General features: G+C 33.9%; 1 protein-coding gene across 1 annotated transcript in view; it reads left to right on the plus strand.

Annotated features, from left to right (window-relative positions):
• The window catches only part of LOC134531315 (uncharacterized), a 187631-nt gene that overhangs the window by 61981 nt on the left and 104852 nt on the right, over window positions 1-20798 (plus strand). Inside the window, exon 3 of the mRNA XM_063367009.1 lies at window positions 8852-8946. Coding sequence (XP_063223079.1) covers window positions 8852-8946 — 95 coding nt within the window. The remainder of the gene's footprint in view (window positions 1-8851; window positions 8947-20798) is intronic.

Consider the following 20798-nt stretch of genomic DNA (forward strand, 5'->3'; position numbering starts at 1 on the left):
AGTTCCATGTCATAAATGTATGCTATTTTAAATATATTTATTAAAATTTTATGAATTGAATTTTTTTATTATTTTTTTTCCATTAAAATTGGATAATAAATAAAGATTTTCAAGATGACGGCCGTAACAGAAATTGAAATGGTGACTCACTCCTAGTTGATGTCTGCGGCTTAGAGCGGCTAGTTCTTAGAACTTTAAACCTGCTTTTAGGAATTTGTGTTCTTTCTAAGGCAAAAGTATTTTTAGGTTTTTCGAAATCATATTTTTTGAATTTTTCAGGACAAAAACGGGAATTTTTCTCTTGAGAAGAGAAATGTTTAATTTTCAAAATTTTAGAATTTTTTTTGCGGAACTTTTTTTAGACGAAAAATGGACATTTTGACGAATTTTGGGGAATATTGGGCAAATTTAGACTAATTTTGGCAAATTTTGAAGGTCAAGGTCAAACGTCACGGTCACGGTAATCCAATATGGCCGCCGTGACGTCACAATCAAAAATGGCGGTTGGCACCACAGCCTGAAGCCTGGCGCAGGAGCCCCTTTTCTATACTACTAAAGGGTTTTCCCAATTATATCTGTACTTTACATGGCTCGTATTAAGTAAAATATTAAGAAATAATTATTTATTTGAATTGAGCCATTAGTGTTATAAGAATCTGAGTTGATCGTGTTTCTTCAAGAACCCCTTAATTACTTATTATATTTTTAGTTTTTTTATGCATAATGTCTAAGAATAATATTTTGCACTTTTTTGATCAAGTTATGGACTTTATGAGTTTGTTTTAACTGCTATTCATGTATTTTCAAAATCAACGGTGGGTATTTCTACAAATTATTTATACTGACGAGTTGAAAAATATCTTTCAAAGTAGTTAACGAAAGTGACAATATATGTATTTTTTAAATCCTCACAACGGAATACTACCCATCCGGACCCGAGAAACAAGCTGCAGACTTATGTCGAGGCACCACGTGACCACTTTTTTTCGAGGTGGTCTACCTCGTTGGTGCGGTCGATGAATTTAAGCTTCGATTAGATACTTCGAACAAGGCAACAAGTCACTCGCTTGCAAAAACAAGTCATACGCGTATGAGCGTGACGTTAATATATCAACCAGTTTCAATTAAAGAATGCTTGCAAGATATTATTATTACGTGAGGTCCATAATACTTACAATTTTATATATTCTGGATAAGTCAGAATTCGACCGTCAATCTTCGGCTGCAGCTAGAACACAATAGAATAAGTTAAAAACCTATGTACGACTTATGGTTTAAAGTGATTTCTATGGAGTTGGGGCTGAACTAAATTTTTAATAAAAAAATTATATATAAATTGGCTTAGATGGAACACTGAACGTTTGAATTGTGTTTAGTTTAATCAAATTGAACAATCATAGCGAATTTTGTTTCAGTAGCCAAATTATCTCATTGAAACAATTAGGAACAACACGTTGATTTGATACATATATTTGTTATGTATTACTACCCCTAGTGATTTCAATGAAATAACTTGGCTGTTGTGACCAAATACGCTGCAGTTATAGGACGTCATTGAATTAAACACAATACAGTTGCTCAGTGTTCTGTATGAAATACTTTCTCTATTATTTACCATCAAAATGATGTTCAGCCTCAACTTCAAAGACGTATACCAGCCTTGGGAAGCACTTTAGACCACAAGTCGTACAGAGGTTTTCAACTGCAGCCAAAGTTTGTCGGCGGAATTCATGCGTATAATATATATGGTGTATTTATTGTTTCCTAAGTTCAGTGTTGATTGGAACAACTGCAACACGAAATTCGATTGCAGGCTTGTACGGCCATTGTCTTATAAGCTATCCTGGCTTTCGGTGTTGATTTCTCAATCGTGAAGATGCCTGATGATATTCAGAGTGAAACGTCGGTACAATATTCAACTTGGGACGCGGATCAACAGTTTCGTGCATTAACTGTGTGCCGAGACTTTGCCGACAGCTGGAAACGAAGCAATGGCGAGCGAGTGGCCAGTCGGTGTTGATTTACGAGCGAGCAGGTTAGCGGGACATGCTCGGCGTGCAGCGACGTTGTTTCGTAACCACTTTGGGCGTGGCGAGATCCGCGGCTGGAAGGGGTTAGGGAATGGGTGGAAGGGGTGGAAGCCGCCCGTGGAAAATCCCAGCCGGCCAGTGAAGCAAGGCGAAGGGACAGCGCGCCACGTCAGAGTCTAATGGGGCTGTCGGGTCCGCTGCGTGTGCTCCGCCCGGCCGCGCAAGACAGTGGCTGCATCCGAATACACAGGGATGCGTCCACAGCACGCACATCCTTACATCCCTTAGCCACAGGTGGAGGTCAAAGTCATCTAAGATGGCGAAGTGGCTCCGCAGGCTCTACAGCCTGAAACCTGTACCCGGATCGGCATTTACATACTGTTCAAGTGATTCGATAAAATTATGAAAGAAAAGTTTTGAATCAAGCAAGGTACCTAAGTCTCTGACGCAATATGATTTTACAATGGATTGATTATCTAGTTCGTATTCAAATACAATGGGATAATATTTTCTTTAGAAAGTTATGGAAGTTTTTTTTGCATTGTTAATTAAGGTCAACAAAATTAGTACTACACCATTCAAGAACAGAATAAATGTATCTTTAAAGTAGGTGACATTCCTGTGAAGAAATAATTTTTCTAAATATTTTAAAGTCATCAGCAAAAAGAAGGCTAACAGAAAAATTACCGCTTTCATTATATTATCAATAAATATGTTAAAGGGAAGTGGGCATAGAGTACAAACTAGAGGGACACTAGATTTTGCAGCATATAAATCAGATTTAATATTTTTGATTGAAACAAAAAAAGTTCAATTCTTTCAGATAACTGCCAAAGTATTTAAGATGTTTGTCACTTAATCCTTTAATAGACAATTTTTTTAGTAATATGTAATGGTTGTGTCAAAGTTTTAGCTAAATCAAAATAGGTAACACCGTTGACTTATATTTATCACTTCAGAGTAAATTGGATTTATAAAGGTGATTAGATTAGTGGTAGTAGTTTTGCAATTCTGAAGCCATGTTGACAATGAGAGAGTTTATTTTTAGGTTAAAGTTTATGTTCTTAAATATTATTTTGACAAAAACTTTGGCAAATATATTTAGAAGAGAGATAGGCCTATAGTTAATGACATTTTGTTTTCTGCCTTTCTTTTGTATAGGAATAACCTTAGAAGTTTTCCATTTACTGGGGTAAATGCCATTGTTCATACTGCTTTGAAAATAAATTGTAGTATAGGAGCAAGAACCAGAGATAATCGTTTTATTATAAAGTTTGGAATTTCATCTCGACCAGCTGTATACTGGATTTTAAGGATTTTATTCCCCAAAGTACACGGCTCTCTGTAAAGTTGGGCATAGGAATGTAATAATCATAATTATCAAGTATTGTATGATTGTGGTTATTTGCTGGAGTTACATATACACTAGAACAATAGTTTACAAAACTATTTGCAATACAAGTTGTGTGAGTTTAACATTATTATTAACCATGAGAGATAGTTTCTGATTATATTCTCTCACGCCAAATTTTTTTAGGATTTTGTTTGATTTTATTGTTTAAATTTTGAAGCCAAAAAATTTTTAATTCGTGCAATGAGAGTTTTTGCCTCTTTACGATATTGTGTATACAAATCATAGAAATAAGGTTTCGTGTTCTTTTTGTATAGTTTATGAAAAAGATAATTCTATTTCAATGTTTTTATAAGTTGCTTTGATAACGAGTGCGGGTGGATATAACTATTAATTTATTCATTTACTGTAGTAGTTAGATAATCCAAAATCATATTGGAATTACTAGTATTATACAGTAATGACCAATCATGGTTTTTCATAGCATTATATAAATTTCGATAGTTATTCTTTTATAGTTTAGTAGGGATGATGAGGCATTACCTTTTCTTAATACTATATCATGTTTGATTTAAAATATAAGTGCTGGATGAAACGATTCTTCTTTAACTAGTGGTTCCAATGATTTACGGACTGAAAAATGTTGTACGTTTGAAAAAAAAAGTCTAAAAGGTGATTAGAGGGCTGTGCAAAGTTAAATTGCAACAAGCCCAAAGATAATAGTAAGTTGATCACAGCCTTTACTATGGAAGTGAAACCGGTATGATTAATGTTAAATGACTAAATATTAGACTAGTATACCTATACCAAGCACATTATGTATTGCAATTGTTTCAATTAAATTTTTTTTTAAATATTTACAAAAAAAATATGAAATCAACAACTCTAGTAATGTGTAATATTAGAAAAAATAAAGGTTATATTATTTTATGGCAAAATTGTAACTAAGAATTCTGCCTTAAATGTATGTAACCCTAGTTTTGATGTTACGGCGTTATTTACTTAATTTTTGCTTTTTGTATTAAACTTTTAGGTTATGTTCTCATTTTTAAACAAAGTGTAAAGTACATTATATTTTATATTTGATTTATTTACCTAAATTCAAAGTATAACAAATAAACATACTTTTTAGACACCCATTCCAGTTTTAAAGGCGTTAAGACACGATATAAGTTTTATAATATCTTATTAAATTGACTTTAATATGACACGTATTTGGGCATAGAAAAATGTTTCAAAAATTTAACTCAGAATTTTTTTCATTAATATGAGTTTTCAAAAGCATCAGTATTCAACCAAAAAGATTAGGCTTCTGTTTGACACAAAGTTGTACAAAAAACAAAAATATATATCTTTTCCGCTAAAGATTCTATACGATCTCTTGTTATTTTTGTTATCTACTTAAAAAATATTTTTAATTTTACTATTATGCATAAAATACTTAGTTAAAAAAGAATTAAATCCAATAACACGGCTTTGGTTGCACACAGAACATTTGTTATGCATACAAAGAAGACATTAATGTTTTTTAATGCATTTATAAAATATTATCAAAATTCTTATTAAGTTCTAAATGCCCATAAAATTTAAACCATTCAAGAGTACGTGACCCACTTTTATTAAATAAATGGTTGTGAAATTTTTTTTAGCATTTTATTTTATGAAAACAAGCAAAACATGTATATTATTTTTTATTTAAAACGAAAAGAGTGATACAAACTCGCAACGAAGTTTAAAATTTTTTGTTATCAGATAAAAAAAAAAGTATTACCGCCAAGGGGGAAAAAGAATCACGGAAGTTCGGAGTGGTATCCAAGTCCGCATATTTCAAGTAGTTGAGTACTTTTCGCTTTTGCGATTCAATCCCGCCCGGCGAGAGGACGCTCGACTGAAGAGAATCTCGTCCCCGTTTCGCCCCGGGCCAGCGCTCTCAGCTCCTACTCCGCGGAGCACCGTAGACACAGCGAGGTATCGTGCACAGCGGGTGGAAGGCGAGGCGCGGTTATGTTGCTCTCTAATACTCAATTGCCTGCGTCGCTCGCTCAAGTGCCACTTTTGTTTTGACTACCGTTTAGTAATTTATTCCAAAGTTGCTCCGGCATATTGTGTCTTCGCTCACCCATTCAATTGTATTTTCTTTTTGTTTTCATATTTTCTTTAAATTATTTATGAAGACCTACTTAGTGATCAAATGGACAGTCTTGTATATATATATATATATATATATATATATATATATATATGTATATATATATAATAGGATGTTGGTATGTATGACGTCGATAAACTCAGACACCGTTTGACCGATCGCTATAAAAGTTGGCACATGGAAGTGTTTTTCATGGAGAACATTTTTATGATATCCATTTTTGTATGTAATTCGCCGCCAGATGGCACTGCAGTGCATCAACTTCTAAACCGTTCAACCGATCGCCATGGGTAAACAGAAGGCCATAAACATACAAACAGTAATTGCTTGTCATTTCTCTATGTTCACTACACCGTCATATGGCGCTATAAATATTGCTAAAAATATATCACCCTGTGTTCAACCTGGACAACTCCAGGTACTGCAGCTAGTACATACTAAAATATTTCAAAGTACCTTAATTAGAGTGACTTCCTAGCACATAATCAATTTGGTTAAATGTTTTCAGCAAACTCAAGTTATGCTATATTAATAGTGCTGTTAATCAACTGATTTTAAAACTGACGTCATATAACATTGCATTTCAAGAAGACAGTAAGTTCACGAAATACAAAATTCGTGAGCATTGTTGGCTGAAAGCTGTTTTGCTTTAGACCCTATTTTATTGAAGGTTAGCTTCTGTCAATGAGATCTCCAAGAAGCGTTTACCTGACACCAAAATTAATTTTATCACTTATTGGTAGTATTTCACACTATCGGGAATATATATTGTTTGCATGTTAAAATGCAAAAAAAAAAAAAAAATATCTAATGGTAGTTTACATTTGTATTTGCCATACTCCAAATGGAAGATAATTTTGTATGTAGGGTTACGGTGTATTCACTGGGTTGGCTGGTTTTATGTAAGTATTTAGATTTCCTTCTCATTTTATATATCTGCTCTCACATTAAATTCTCATGCTTCGAATTATTTCAGCCAGGCCAAAATTTCTGCCTCGTCTTTCATGCAGCACAGCCGGGGCCCTTATAATCTGCACTCGCCAAGATTGCAACCTGCTTACAAAATACTTTGCCTTTGCACGCCATTGGCATGCCGTGCCCATCACGTTCGATTGGTAACGTTGGCACCGTCCCAATCAGGATTGGGACTGTGCCACTGAATACATTACCACATGGATACTGCGTGAAGCCACTTGTTAGTCAGCTGTTGGTGTGTGCTATATCTGCGGCACACCAAAAATGTTGGCTAAAGTATAGTATTTTCATTGTGTAAACATCTTTTAATTAATTTATTTTATAAAAGGGACTTATTTATCATTGTAAATTCCAATTTATGCTTATTACCATCATCTTGTATGATCGAAAACCGTATTCGCGATGCATTAGATGTAAAAAATTGCGATGGTGGCGATAATGAAGTAAAATGTGACTTCAACTACGTCACCAAATGTCATCTCCACACAATTTCTAACTCTATTGTTCCAAATTTAAAGAAAAAATACTAATAAGTATCAAAATATGATTGCAGCAGCATAATATCAATTTATGCAAATATTTCTGTAACATAGAAATTTATATACATAAATTGTTACAACACTGAAGTTTCATCGCTGAAAATAAGGTTTTACAAAGCCTTAACGGTGATGTGAACTGTAAACCAGCAAGTTGGTACCAATTTTTTTCTCAAATGTTTACCTCGTCTGTAATATTTCAACAAATTAATAAGTTTACCATCGCAATCTAATTTACTTTGACACTATCTTAAATTTAATACAAATTTTCTTCCTCACTGAATACGTTCTAAGCAATATCGATGTATATGGCAACACCACTACCGAATGTTGCAGTATTATATTAAACTCAATAACTCGTACATGAATTTTTCATTCCTGCACAAACGTGGTCAGCAATAAAGTTATGGTCCACCCGACAATCTATAAGAAGTAGATGCGATGGAGTGAAATATCTCAGTGGTCTCTTTCATGTAGACGTGTCCACTCAGTGATTGGTTACGCGGCGCTCTCAAAGACCAACTCCCCGTCTTATTGGAAAAGTTTTCAACGCAGTGACGTGGAAGGCTCTCTGTGGCTTCGACGTGTATCTGTGGCGTGGTGAGTGACGTCTTCGCGCTTTGCTGTCACAGAAACTCTACTTCCTTGGCCTTTGTAGTTAAGAATTCCATATGCGCATTGTAAATGCAACTTCAACTGCTGAGCTATTTGAGACCTAAAATGCTAAAAAATAAATAAATAATTTTACCAATGCAACTATTATAACATTCAGAGTTTTTCGGCTGAATAGCTGTCAACCGTTTACCCTCACACACTTTATTTTTTATTCGCCTCAGCCATTCCGTTAAAAATTCTCGAGCACTGAATATATTCAAGACGAGAACGGCAGTGAATCATCAGTTCCCATCAGAAACAGTTGTATTTTACTTATTTTGCAATTCGCAATTCTTGTTATGGTATTTTGCATAAAGGAAAATATTGCTGGCGTTTATATTAAAAGAAAATTCAAATCACTATGTTAACTAACGATGGGAGAACCAGAGATATATTTTGTGAAAGAAAACTGCGGTGATAAAATTAAAATTACTACATTGTTTTTTTTAATTCAAAAATAACACAAACGGAATTGTTCGGCCTACTTTTTTAAATTGAATGCATCACTTTAAAGGTAGGCTCCACCTCTGTATTTATTTTGGCTACGTCCTGACCTTTTTTGTTTTACTATCTAAGTAAAGCTTTAATTAATATAACATCGTTCATGATCAATTAGACAAACTTTCTTCGAGCCCATTACAGTATAAACATTTTATAATTGGAATATTATAATTTTTTACCAACATAAAATGTTCTGCTGATGATTTTCCTGACATCAAATAATGGAAAACTTTGTTCAATTAAGTGTACGATTTTCCTTCAACGGCAGTCTATCACCCTAGTTATTATTTCTCCGGAAAACTTGCACACGCCAGAAGATACTGCAAGGGCGTTAATGAAAAAAAGCATTTGTCATTTGTCCCAAATCAGCCCTCGCGTAAAACAGTCAGCTTGGACTATTCAAGACTATACCATTGTTAAGAGGCAGGGAAATTATTTTTAAGCTTGCGTAAAAATGAGATATTCAAATATATATAGCTGGCACTATATATATATATAGTTTTTTTTAAGTTTTTCATACTTTTAGGGTTGTTAGTGATTTGAGTAATATTATTGTATAATTTTATTCTTTTAAAGTTCTAATGTTCAGCTAGTCAAATTTGTTTGCTCACCAAACACAATGTGATTTGCAATGAAATGTTTAACTCTGTTGCAGACATATATGAAGGACCATTTTGAAGGCGTGGGCATATGTGCGGTGAACCTTGTGGATGACATGCAAGAATACATGCGCGGCCTCTTCATCATTATGTGAGTAATTATTATACTGTATGTGTAACATGTATGGTGCTCGTGATGTTTTAAAACATTTCAGTACTGTGGTAACATGATACAATATTATTTGTAAATAGTGCAAAATGAGGTGTGTACTCATGACAAATATGACTGGTTCAGTTAACTGGTTGCTTAAGTACATGAAGGAATAAAAATAATAGCTAATCTCACTTGTCATTAAAGCCAGGCACTGAACTAGACGATTACCAGCGATCTATTTGTGTTATAAACTTAGTGATAATAAAGCGTTATTCATCATAGACAAGATAAAACCTTTAGATGAAAAATGATTACCTGACTTGAGACTGTTCCCTTACATAAAGATACAAGTAAGTGGTTCACATATTCAATGCTGATAAACTAATTTCTTGAAGAAAAATAGTTAATAATATTTTCCATCCTATGTGTCCTGAAAATATTAAGTTTAAAACGAACCTATTATGACGGCTATCCGTAAAGTAAGATCCGTTTGGTCATTAAAAATATAAACTCGCGAGAAAAAGTTTTTATTGACAGTTGCAGTTTACTAAAGACCTACTTTACATTTTGATATAATCGCCATTCGTTTCCTGATACTTTTCGTAACTCTGCACCAGTTTCTTTAACACCTATGCATAGAAGTTCGCCGCCTAGAAATCAAACCAGTTGACAATCGTAATTTTGTAATTTTTGTTGTAATTGTCTACCCGCGTTATTTTAATCAACCCAAATTACGCTCTTTTCGTCCTAAAAAAACGGTAGCTATCATTTTTTGACTCGAGTACGGAGATTTCTTAAACGTATTCCACAAATCTTTACTTAGCTTCTGTATTCAGGCTAAACGCATTGCGTATTCGAAGTCCATAATGCGTAGGGCCAAGGCGTCCGTTCCATTTACAGGTGGCGAACTTCTATGCAACTGGCGCAACGGTACTAAAAGTGATTGGAACTGAATCGCTATTATGTGAAAATCTAAAGTAGGTCTGTATTAAACTAAAACTGCCAATAAAAATCGTATTCTCCTGAGTTTTTTTAATCACCAAATAAAGATTACTTTAAAGCCCTAGTAATTTATTGTATGTATATTCGCACATGACAAAACTAAATTTCCTAATGTAAAATTATTTAAAACGATTTTTGTTAGAAAATCTCGAATACATTTTAAGTAATACTATCGCGTCAAAGACTTAAAAAATTTTAATCATTTAACAACTTCAGCGAAGAAAAAGAAATTTGTAGCAGAAACAGAAATTTGTAGCAGAAACAGGAGTTGCGTAACACTGCAGATGATGCAAAATACACGTTATTTGCATTACTGTGATGTAAATGCTGATGGTTTTGTCTGACTTAAAGGCATTCACAATGTGGTAAATTTTTATTGGAATTTCAGGTCCTAGAGTGCCCCGTTAATTTTTGCCACTCGTATAAAGTGGGAACTTTATACGATGGAGTTTATTGGCAGCGATAATTTTACCACAATGTGTCACTTCGCAAGTGAACAGTATACAGTCATGTATTGTCTTATTTAATCATAAATAAATTGATTTTCAGCTACCGTTTCATTAGCGCTTACATCGAAATTACTCAGGATTAAATGTCATTTGATACATTTAATTATGTTGTAGGTTTAATCCATTGTTTATATTGGTTTTTAATGTCTCGTTTAAACGAGGTCATAAATGATGTTAACACAAAACAATCAGCCATATAATCTTATAAGGAACAATTTCATCATTCGCTTGGATTTATTTCGGCAAACCGTGGGTGATATTAATTAAACTGGCTTTACCGTTATTCAAACACATGTCCTCTGGAATGCTAGTTAGTACAACGTATTACCACTGCATTTATTCTTTCCAAAGTTATCTTATTTGTGACTGGCTCCCGCGAGCAATAACATTTTTCTTTACTATTAGTCAGAATCTCCAACCACGATCTGACAAGCTGGTATTTATTATTCCCTGCTGTCACTAATTGAAAACATTTAATACTAGTACAATTTTTTTACTCACAATATTTATTTGGTTTTTCAATTGTTGACTAGTCAGAAAAAAAACATTTCGTCGTGTTAAGTAGATAGATATCAAAGTAGCAATAGAATTTGAGTCTTAATTAATTTTTGTTTGGTTTATTATTAAAATTAATCATTATATTGTATTGTAGATGCAAACTTAATGAATAGACAATAAATAAACATAGAAATCTCTTACTGTGAATAATTAAAGTAATTACTCGCATGTTATGAGGGCAGTTATGTTGGTAGCGATCTGGGGTTGATAGTTGTCAATACTGACTCTTATAATAGTAAGTTCAATTGATAGCGATCGTCCTTTGCTCTACCAACTACACACAGAAAAATTCTTTCTTTTTGTTTACTAAAGATTCCTTTGGAAACCATTTGCCAAGAAATAGTTTGTAACAGTGCAAGAAAGATGTAACTTTGTACAACATGTAGTAATAGTTATTTTTGAAAATATGATAAATGGTTGTAGCAATAAAACTATTTATTACGAAAACTGGCTCAAATTTGATATTTAATTGATATTTCATTCAAGCATTATTGTTTTTAAACCATGGTAAAGATAATCCAATATTCAATTATTGTGATATATTTTATTCTATTATGCTTATTATTGTGCTCTGTTACTACTGGAACGCTATTCCGGGGACGGCTTTAAAATAAATTTAACTTTTGGAGGTACTGGGACAACACAAAGCGTAAATGCGCGGGAAAGAATCCGAACCCAGTATTACTGCGAACACTATTTTGTAGTGATGGAGTGTTCACTGTGAATGTAGAAATGTACAAGTATCTGTAATATTACATAATTTACAAAAAAAAAAAAAAAAAAAAAGAGCAAGGCAGTGCGCACGCCGAGCAGCCAGTCCTAGCTGTTGTGTGTCTTGGCCGGAGGGGGGTTTGGGAAGGGGTGAGAAGGGGAAGCCCCCCCCCCCCCCACCCCACTACCGCGCCGGCACCCGCGCGCATGCGCCGCCGGGCCTCTCCGGGCGAGTGTGCCGGAGTGCGTGTGACAGCGAGCCTACACGTGGTCCATTAGCCGGATACATCGTCCCGAGCCTTCTCTTCCCCTCAAGCCTTAACAGAGCCGCGCGCGCTCCGTAAATGCATCCCCCGCGGCGGCATTCGTCAGGGGAGCGGGGAGGGACCCCCCCCTCCCCCCTCGCCCATGCCCTTGTCAACGGCCCACGAAGAGAGGCTGAAAGAGCTGCTGAAAACGATATCCAGCAGGCTTCGGAAACTCTCCGACGCTCTCTATCTCAAATTTGCATAGCTCACGAGAATGCCTTTCATACCTATTTAGGCGCGCTGTGAAAAAATAATGGAAGTGAAATTTTACGATGCGCGCGCACCATGCAACGGATTTTCACAGGATGAAAGAAAGGCTACACATTAAAAAAAAAGGTACCTAAATGCAAATGAAAATATATGTGTGCTTTTAAATCATATACTTCAGTGATTCATATTGAACACGGGTCAAACTAATTAAAAACATCTATTTAAATATAAGTGAAAGAAATTGTGTTCATAAACTTTTAAAAGTGTATTTTCATGTATATTTATATAAGGATGGTTATGTTTCCGGTTATGTCAGGTAGCTTGTGAACTTCCATTGTCGCTGACAGGGAGTGTCTGTGGAAAGTTTAGTAGTCTCCTGGCCGTTTTCATGGAAGTGTTTGTGATGTTATGTTCCCGTATGTATAATTTATTTTCATTATTTATTATTACATTATTTTTTAATAAATACTTAAAATTAATAGAATAAAATAAACATTCGGCCTTTTTAATGATATTCATTATAAATTAATTACAAAAAATTAATAAATTTTATACACGTGTTTAGATTAATGTTAAATACTAAGTATTTACTTTTTTTAATTTTATTGAATTAAAGCTTCAACAACCGTATTTATAATACCACTGTAGTCTTTTATTGTTTTATTTATATTAATTATTTGCATGCAATATTAATTTTTTTTTATCACGCCAAATACTGTTAAGTATAACTTCTAACACGCTTACATAAGTACACGCACTTTTTTTTTTAATTTTATGTAAGAATTAATACTTTATCTCCACTGCCAATTATTTCCCCCCTCAGTGGCACTAATGTCAATATCTTAAAACATTTCAACAGCGAGTTTGGCTCAAACGGTAAGAGGAATAGAATGTGTGTTTCTCTCATGGAATTAAGGAAGTCTCACCTCATCATCGCCATTTTGCAATGCCCCCACCATTGCGGAAATCGTGCTTGCCTACGTGTGATAGTAAGTGTGCAATAAAACTATCTTCATTCAATACATAAAATGCCAACAGTCATTTAAAACTGTTTCCACAATGTATTTCAACCAATGTTTTGGGTGTCTCGCAGATATGGCGCGGAATATAGACTGTACAATTGTGGCTTAATGCAGCATTCATAAATAAATGCATACTTGTCCATTCCCTAGATTAAACTATATTAAGTTTTAATCAAGATAATTTTTGCCGCGATGACTAACGCTAATTGCTCGTGTGAGAAATTCATGCAACTTATTTAACCGTAAAAACAGTCTAAATTTGGAAAAAAAATAATTGCATACTAATAAAATGTAATTATTTAATCGGAGATAAATTCTTAATTCAATTAGCTTGGAGTTACTGTTCTAAAACAAGTTATGACAGGCTTAAGACTCTGTGCTATTTAACTTTGGTTTACTATCGTCGCTCCAAGCGTGTGCTTGTAGGAACAATCCGTAACAAGTGCCTGCTTTATTTGTTCACTTACAAATCGCTGGCCTTTCAACTGGAGACAAACTGTCAGAAAGCTATAGAGGAAAACTAAATGAATATTGTTTACCTTGAAACATGATTGAATATATTTTTATTTGTTAGCCTATGCCATTCTCTTATATCTGTGTTTAGTTTGTCGAGAGGTTTTTTTTAATTTATTTATTCTTAGATTTTGTCCAACCAATTTTTCAACATTTCATTATTATTATGATTTAATGGATTATTTTTTTCTATTATTTACATAAATTATGCTTGATTTAAACCTTAATTAAAATATAAAATTTTGAGCCAATATGAGTAACATATACTCAACGTTATCTCAAAAAATGTTTTTCATATATGCAAAAATACCCATAGCCTTGTGTTGTATAAGTTTATAATATATTTTTTATAGTATTAAAAACTATTTCTTGACAACTAGTTTCCAAAGAAATATTTTGTAAAAGTACATAATTTTTTTTCTGTGTAGAATAATTCGCATTTCCATAAGGAGGTGACAAGAATATGAATGTTAAGTATTAGAAGAATTAATATAGAATTACTATAGATAGGCCCCATATATATTTTAATACCACTTAATAATAGGAAATATTACTTATTATTGACGAATGACTACTAGTTGGTGGCATTCGATCATGACCTAGTTTGCTTTGAATTTTTCAGGACGTAGAGTTCTGGCGGAGAATAGGAGTACATTTCTCAAGGTTTAGTTAAGTTTCATTACATTGAGGTTAACACAAATTTTCGCCAAATGTGGCAGAAGACAATCCCAGTACCTATAATTTATTAGTCAGGAAAATTGTGTTGGGATGAACATGGCATGAAATATAAAACATTTTGTTCGTTCTCTAAAACAATAGTAACGTGGTGTTATCTTTTAGGTATATTTAAAACTAAGGGTTACGCTTGAACAGATCCCGGCTTTGAAATTGATTTTCAAAAATGTATTTTATTAAATTAATGACTAATTTTCTTTGAATTCTTTAAATTGTTAACTCTATAGAGTTTCTGCACATGTTACAAGTTATACTTCTATGGTATTATTAATATTAACCTGAAATATTTTAAAACATAATAAATTATATGTTTGTACATTATTTTCGTTCAAGCGTCTGAAATCAGTCTGTAAATACTTACTATAAACAAACCTCAATCTTATTGAGATGAATAAACATGCTTGAAGATTAAAAATTTATAACGTACGAATCTTCTTTATTAAAATACGAAGTTACAATGTAATACATGCTTTATTACGGAAGAGATGTGTTTGCAGGTTTTTCGCATCCTTGCCATTTCAACATTACCTGATAAATGCGACTAAATTGGAAGTCATTGTTAGTCAGTAAACACCTACGATAATCCTAAATAAAAGGTTAAATTATAAACAGTAAACAACGTTTTAAAAACTTGACGAAATCACTAATAATGTTCAATATGTAGTATACAAAAATCCCATTAAGCCTGGTATCAAGACTTGGCTAAGCTTCTACTAGCTCCATAGATCGCAAGTCACCGCGAGCTTCACTGAGTGGATGGCGAATGAAGGAAGTTGCCAGACAGATCTATACGGCCGTGGTCATAGCCCTTGGCTGGTGATGTAAAGTCTCACAGTTAAATTTCACTTGTGGGAATTATCCTCCCCGGATCCACGGCCGAGAGTGTTGTACCTCCACATCCGTGCAGCGTACATGCAACAGCGAACCACTGCAGTTTCATGCCGTCTAGTTCGCTCCAGTCACACCAAGTTCATCTGTCTGAGGCGATGGCAGGAGTACAATATCTACTCCGGACTGATCACCCTATTATGTTCACCATCATCATAGCTCTAAACATAATGGGAATTGGGACTTTTGCGGACACAAACTTTAAGGGCGCCGCCTGCCCGGCCACACACACGGTGCGCAGAGCTTCAAGAAAACCAACGCGTTTTCAAAACTACTCAATATATCCAAGAGGGGCCTGTTTACGAAAATATTTAAGAATTCGCTGAGGGACGAAAATTACTATTGATTTCGGTAAAGTTTTTAAAGTGTTTTTTTTAGAAGAGTGAAAAATACTAATTACGTGCTTTTGGAGTAATTTTTAGGCGTAAAACAACCGGTACAGATTCTTGAAATGACTTAAGGGACTTGCATTACACATTATATTTTTTTCTTCATCATATAATGTTACGGTCACCGCTCAAAATATCACAGTTTTCCTGTGACGACGAGAAGACTGCGCGCCAGTTCAGAGCATTGTGCTTAGAGGCGATACAGCGATAGAAGCACCAGCGAGCGTCGCACTTATCATCCCGCCTCACTAACACACATACACCCCAATCAGACGGTCCTCTCAATCACCCGTTATTTCGATCGGTTTGTTGGCAGTGTTGAATTGGTACTTTCTCTCGACCATGAACACGTCATTTTCCTAACAACTAACACTTGTCACTTTCCGGGATATATTTAACTGTCCAGTCAACTGATGGGCTACGTTGAAAATATGTACTCATTGTGGTCAGTAATTATTTTGAATGTTCTAATACCGCGACGGCGATTTGACTTTTGTCTATTTTTGGCGGTTTTGAAGAGTGTCATCACTTAAAGTTATCCTAAGTGCTTGCAAATAGTGTTCAGAAGGTCCAGGTACTTTTGTCAGGTTTTCATCGCATGGTGAATTCTCCTCGCCTTCGCCATAGATATCTGTACTAGTTTTGGCTTTTCGCTATGGAAAAAACTAGGACGTTACCAGAACCATCTATATGACCGTGGCTCTGACCATGTTTTATTTTCCATAAATGTTTGCTTTGTTGGTAATTTTTGATCGCCAGGATCACCAAGAGCCAACAATTATTCTTTAAACACTTACTTTTTACTGGTTTACAAACAATTTCTCATTAGACAAACAATTGAAAATGTGACAGGTTTGTTACTATTTAAGACAAGCACAAATTTACACCCATGCCTTAACTGGAATTCGAACTTGGATGGAACCTCTCGTAATGAAACCAATCGTGCAAACACCTAAGCCCTAGAGTCTTGCAGTTGTAATTAAATCCACTCAGACAGCTACAGCTCTATTACCGTGTAAATATTTGTTCCCATGTTTTTAGTCTCTTAGCCACAGTAAAAAGCAGTGTTAATTTCCGGTAAACTAATTGCTCTTTTGTCGACAAACACAACTGCTTCTCAGGCCGCAACCCTTTGCGCAAACATTTACATTAAGCTGGGAATACAGAACAACTTGCGGAATGAATTTTGTTGAGTAGCTAGTATTGTTAACATTTTGAAAAGGCAATCTGTTAATTTCTATCCTTAACTGTCACATTGACATATTTTTTTACTTAAAAAAGCTCAGGAAAATTATTTTAAATTAAATGGATTTTAGTTACCACTTTCTTTAAAGCATGTCTCTCGTAATCTATTCCAATTCCCCTGAATTACACAGTCATGGGAACGGACGAGAGAACAATGTGCTTTGGAGGCTGCTGTATGAATTCTTTTACATCCCGTCTCTATTACCTCTATGCAAAACCATGTTATATGAAACCCTGTGTTTACCTTACTAAATCTGTATTAGTAGATAGAATTGTCTACAAGGAGGACATAGTTGTAATTTTACATGTATTCACTTCCAAATGATACATTTAGCTGGCATTCGACCAGCTTTCCAGATATGATACATGTAATTTCCAAAACACTTATCACTACACTGTACCGGAATTGTGCATTTGTTATTATATTACAGTGTTGCAATATTGCTAAAAAATATAGCTGGTGTTTGAAAGCTAAATTAATGTGCGGGGAAACAACAGGAAGTGAAGACATTAGATTCGACTAACACAGTTGTTACAGAAAAGAAAAAGAAATGTGATGTGATGGAACACACTGATGAGACAGCCGTTTTAATTATTGAGTTCGGTAAACTTTCAATTATAGACGCTTGAGAACCTGTATTTACATACGCACATTTGTAACAAACAATGAGGAAATATATTTTTCGATTAAGTAAAATACTTATATGAAATAAATATAATCTCACTAATGAAATTTGTTTTGATAGAGAATTGTAAACGAGTAATTTTATGAGTTTAGTCCTCATCGTAAACATAACAAAGTGAAAAATCATTATTGTGGCTCGTTCGAGACTACGGTAGGCCGATTAACGTTTTTTGATTATCCTATATTATCGAACTATAATATTTTTTTCAATGCATAAAAGAATTAAAATACTATAGGTCACAATTTTATTTTAAAAAGTTGTTGTAAGCTGATGTACAGAAATTTTAAAAAAAGTTGAGTCACGTTTTTCTTCAAATAATCATTACTAAAATGGAAACGTGAAATGTAACACTCTAAAAAACAGGAAACGCTGTACTGAAATGAAAACCGATAGCAACGTCGAGCTCTGAGCGAACTAAAATCGCCGTAATGTGACCAGGGGCTCGATTCTGAAATGCGCACAGCGAGTAAGCGGAAGGCGTGAGGGTTGTCGGATTTCCCGCCAGCGGGACGTGTCGCGGTATTCTCAAATCCTAACGACAAGTCACGGGTACTATGTACAACCAGAGTGTCATTTTACAAGCTCCTCGGTTACGAAGTTATACACATTACGGGCACTGCCTGCGGATGATTCCATCTCACCAGTTCAGTCATTTGGCTAGTGATTGTAGCCTCGTGAACAGGAGCTTGGAAATTGACGATGTGACGAGATGCAGACGAACTCCCGCCTGCGGCTTGTCGTTAGTATTTGAGGATACCGCAATGAGGCTCATAGGCGGGAGAACCCGTCATCGCTACCGCCGAGCGGAAGTCGTTAACATGGCGGACACTCGTGTTGCAGTATAAACATACATATATTCATAATATACGTACATACATATATCTTCCAATTTGTTAATATCGGGGCCGCACCATTGTATTCGTGAATATTTTTATTATCAAAACTATCCTCGAATACATTTTGCAAACGTAAATAGTCATATCAATTTTCATAGCAACTTTAAAACAACGTTATGAATCTAGCATAATTATATGAATTACAGTGCGATTTACGTGGTACTTCTTTAAGGCAGTGACAAAGCGTGCTCGTTTAAATCAATAACAGTTCGTTTTAATTTTGTTCAAATCCTGTCACTGAAATTTATTTTTTTAATTTTTATTCACATTTATATTGCAGTATACAAATTGTACTTTAAGCAAAAAATCTTACTTATTTTTGTGTGTATCTAATTGCTGTAATAACTTATATATATATATATATATATATATATATATATATGTATGTATATATATGTGTATATATATATATGTTGGCATGGTTATTTCATAATGCTATATTCTTTCTTAGGCTAATTTTACATTGTATCATTAATTTTTTAATAGGTGGTATAACCTGGAAGAGTTAAGTTGATTAGTAAGAAATTTAATTACCTCTAATTACAAAATATTGCATTACGTAAGGTCTTTTTTAAGCTTCAATGTTCTTAAAACCACTAAGACATAGCTACTGAATTGTCCGTTGCAATATTTCATTCATTGGTGTTGTATCCCGTATAGAGCTTCAAAAGGATAACGCTTGTTAACACACGTATTCTCACATTAATCTCATTTTTGACAGATCATTAACTATTTTATTTACACAAGCAAGTTAGTATGCAACTGAAGCCAAAGATTTAAAAAAGGATTGCTTAGTATTTATATAAATGTAGTTTTATTTACTTAGTAAATTTGTTGTGCAACAGCTGAGTAGAGATAAACATGTTGTCAATTTAAACAAGAAATGAAAATACATAAAAACGAATTCAAGGATTCTTAAAGATTGTTACCCATGAAATTGTATTTTTTATATTTTTCTTCTATACTTCACTTTCAAAAAACAATGCAACTCAATTGTTCTCGATTACAAAACTTTATGTTCAACCCTTGACTAAATTTGCATTTAATTTAAAGTAGGATACTTGTGATACATAGCTTATTGTAAACAAACATGCATTTAATTCATCATCGAGATAGTCCACGTCCACAGTTATAAATGTGTTCATTTTAATAGTTCCAATTGTAAACGAGTTATGCCTTTTAAATAGGTTAATTAGATGTAAGTTTATTATTGCGTTGGAGAACGTATTAAACTTTTTGAAAAATGTATCCAAACATTTTTTCAAGGCATAACCAAGACACAAGCTGAGTTTTAAAAAAGTGTAGTCCCCATTATAAACTAAAATCCTAAGTGAAATAAAACCGTCTCGCATTTCAATAAATTTTTCATTGAAATATTAATACAATGTGGACATTAACTTACTTGTAAATGTCTTTCAGTTACAAGGTAATACAAATTTGTTTATATTTTTTAATTCCTTGTGTTTTTATTGTTTGATTTAAATTAAAGTGTAAACATTTTCTGTACACAACTACAGTAATATTTTATAAGGAAAACTGTGTTTATATATATATATATATATATATATATATAATAGGATGTTTGTGGATGACGTCGATTACTCCGACACCGTTTGACCGATCGTCATGAAAATTGGTATATTGTGATTTTTACGTTTTTAATTCTAAATAACAACAAATAGTGATTGTGACGGTGACTATTTAGTAATTGTTGAGAGAGTTAAAAATTGAATACCATTTAAAACGCTTTATAGATTCTAGATTACATAAAAACCATCAATTTGAGATATATAGATGTAAATAGGCAGGACAACGTCTGACCGGGTATAATGTAATAATGAAGTACACAAATAATTAAAATATGAAAGGCAATTACAAGATTTTAACCACGTCTTGATAAGCCTACATTTTTCGTTCATTGAGACCATGTTTTTACCGTTGGGCTACAGACACATATCCTGAGTCCTGACACCTTGAGACGTTATATCGTAAATAACATATAGCTATTTTAATCACGAATTCTTAAAGTTGTTTTATTTCATATTAAAATTATATTAAATTATAAAATACTATCAAGGGTTGGTTGCAATGACAAAGTTCCATTAAAAACATAAATATTTTTTTAATGTTTCCCGATGTCAAACAAACGCGAACATGTACGGGTGCATGCTTCCACA

Source organism: Bacillus rossius, chromosome 3 (genome assembly GCF_032445375.1).
Source record: "Bacillus rossius redtenbacheri isolate Brsri chromosome 3, Brsri_v3, whole genome shotgun sequence".
NCBI classification, from domain to species: Eukaryota; Metazoa; Arthropoda; class Insecta; order Phasmatodea; family Bacillidae; genus Bacillus; species Bacillus rossius.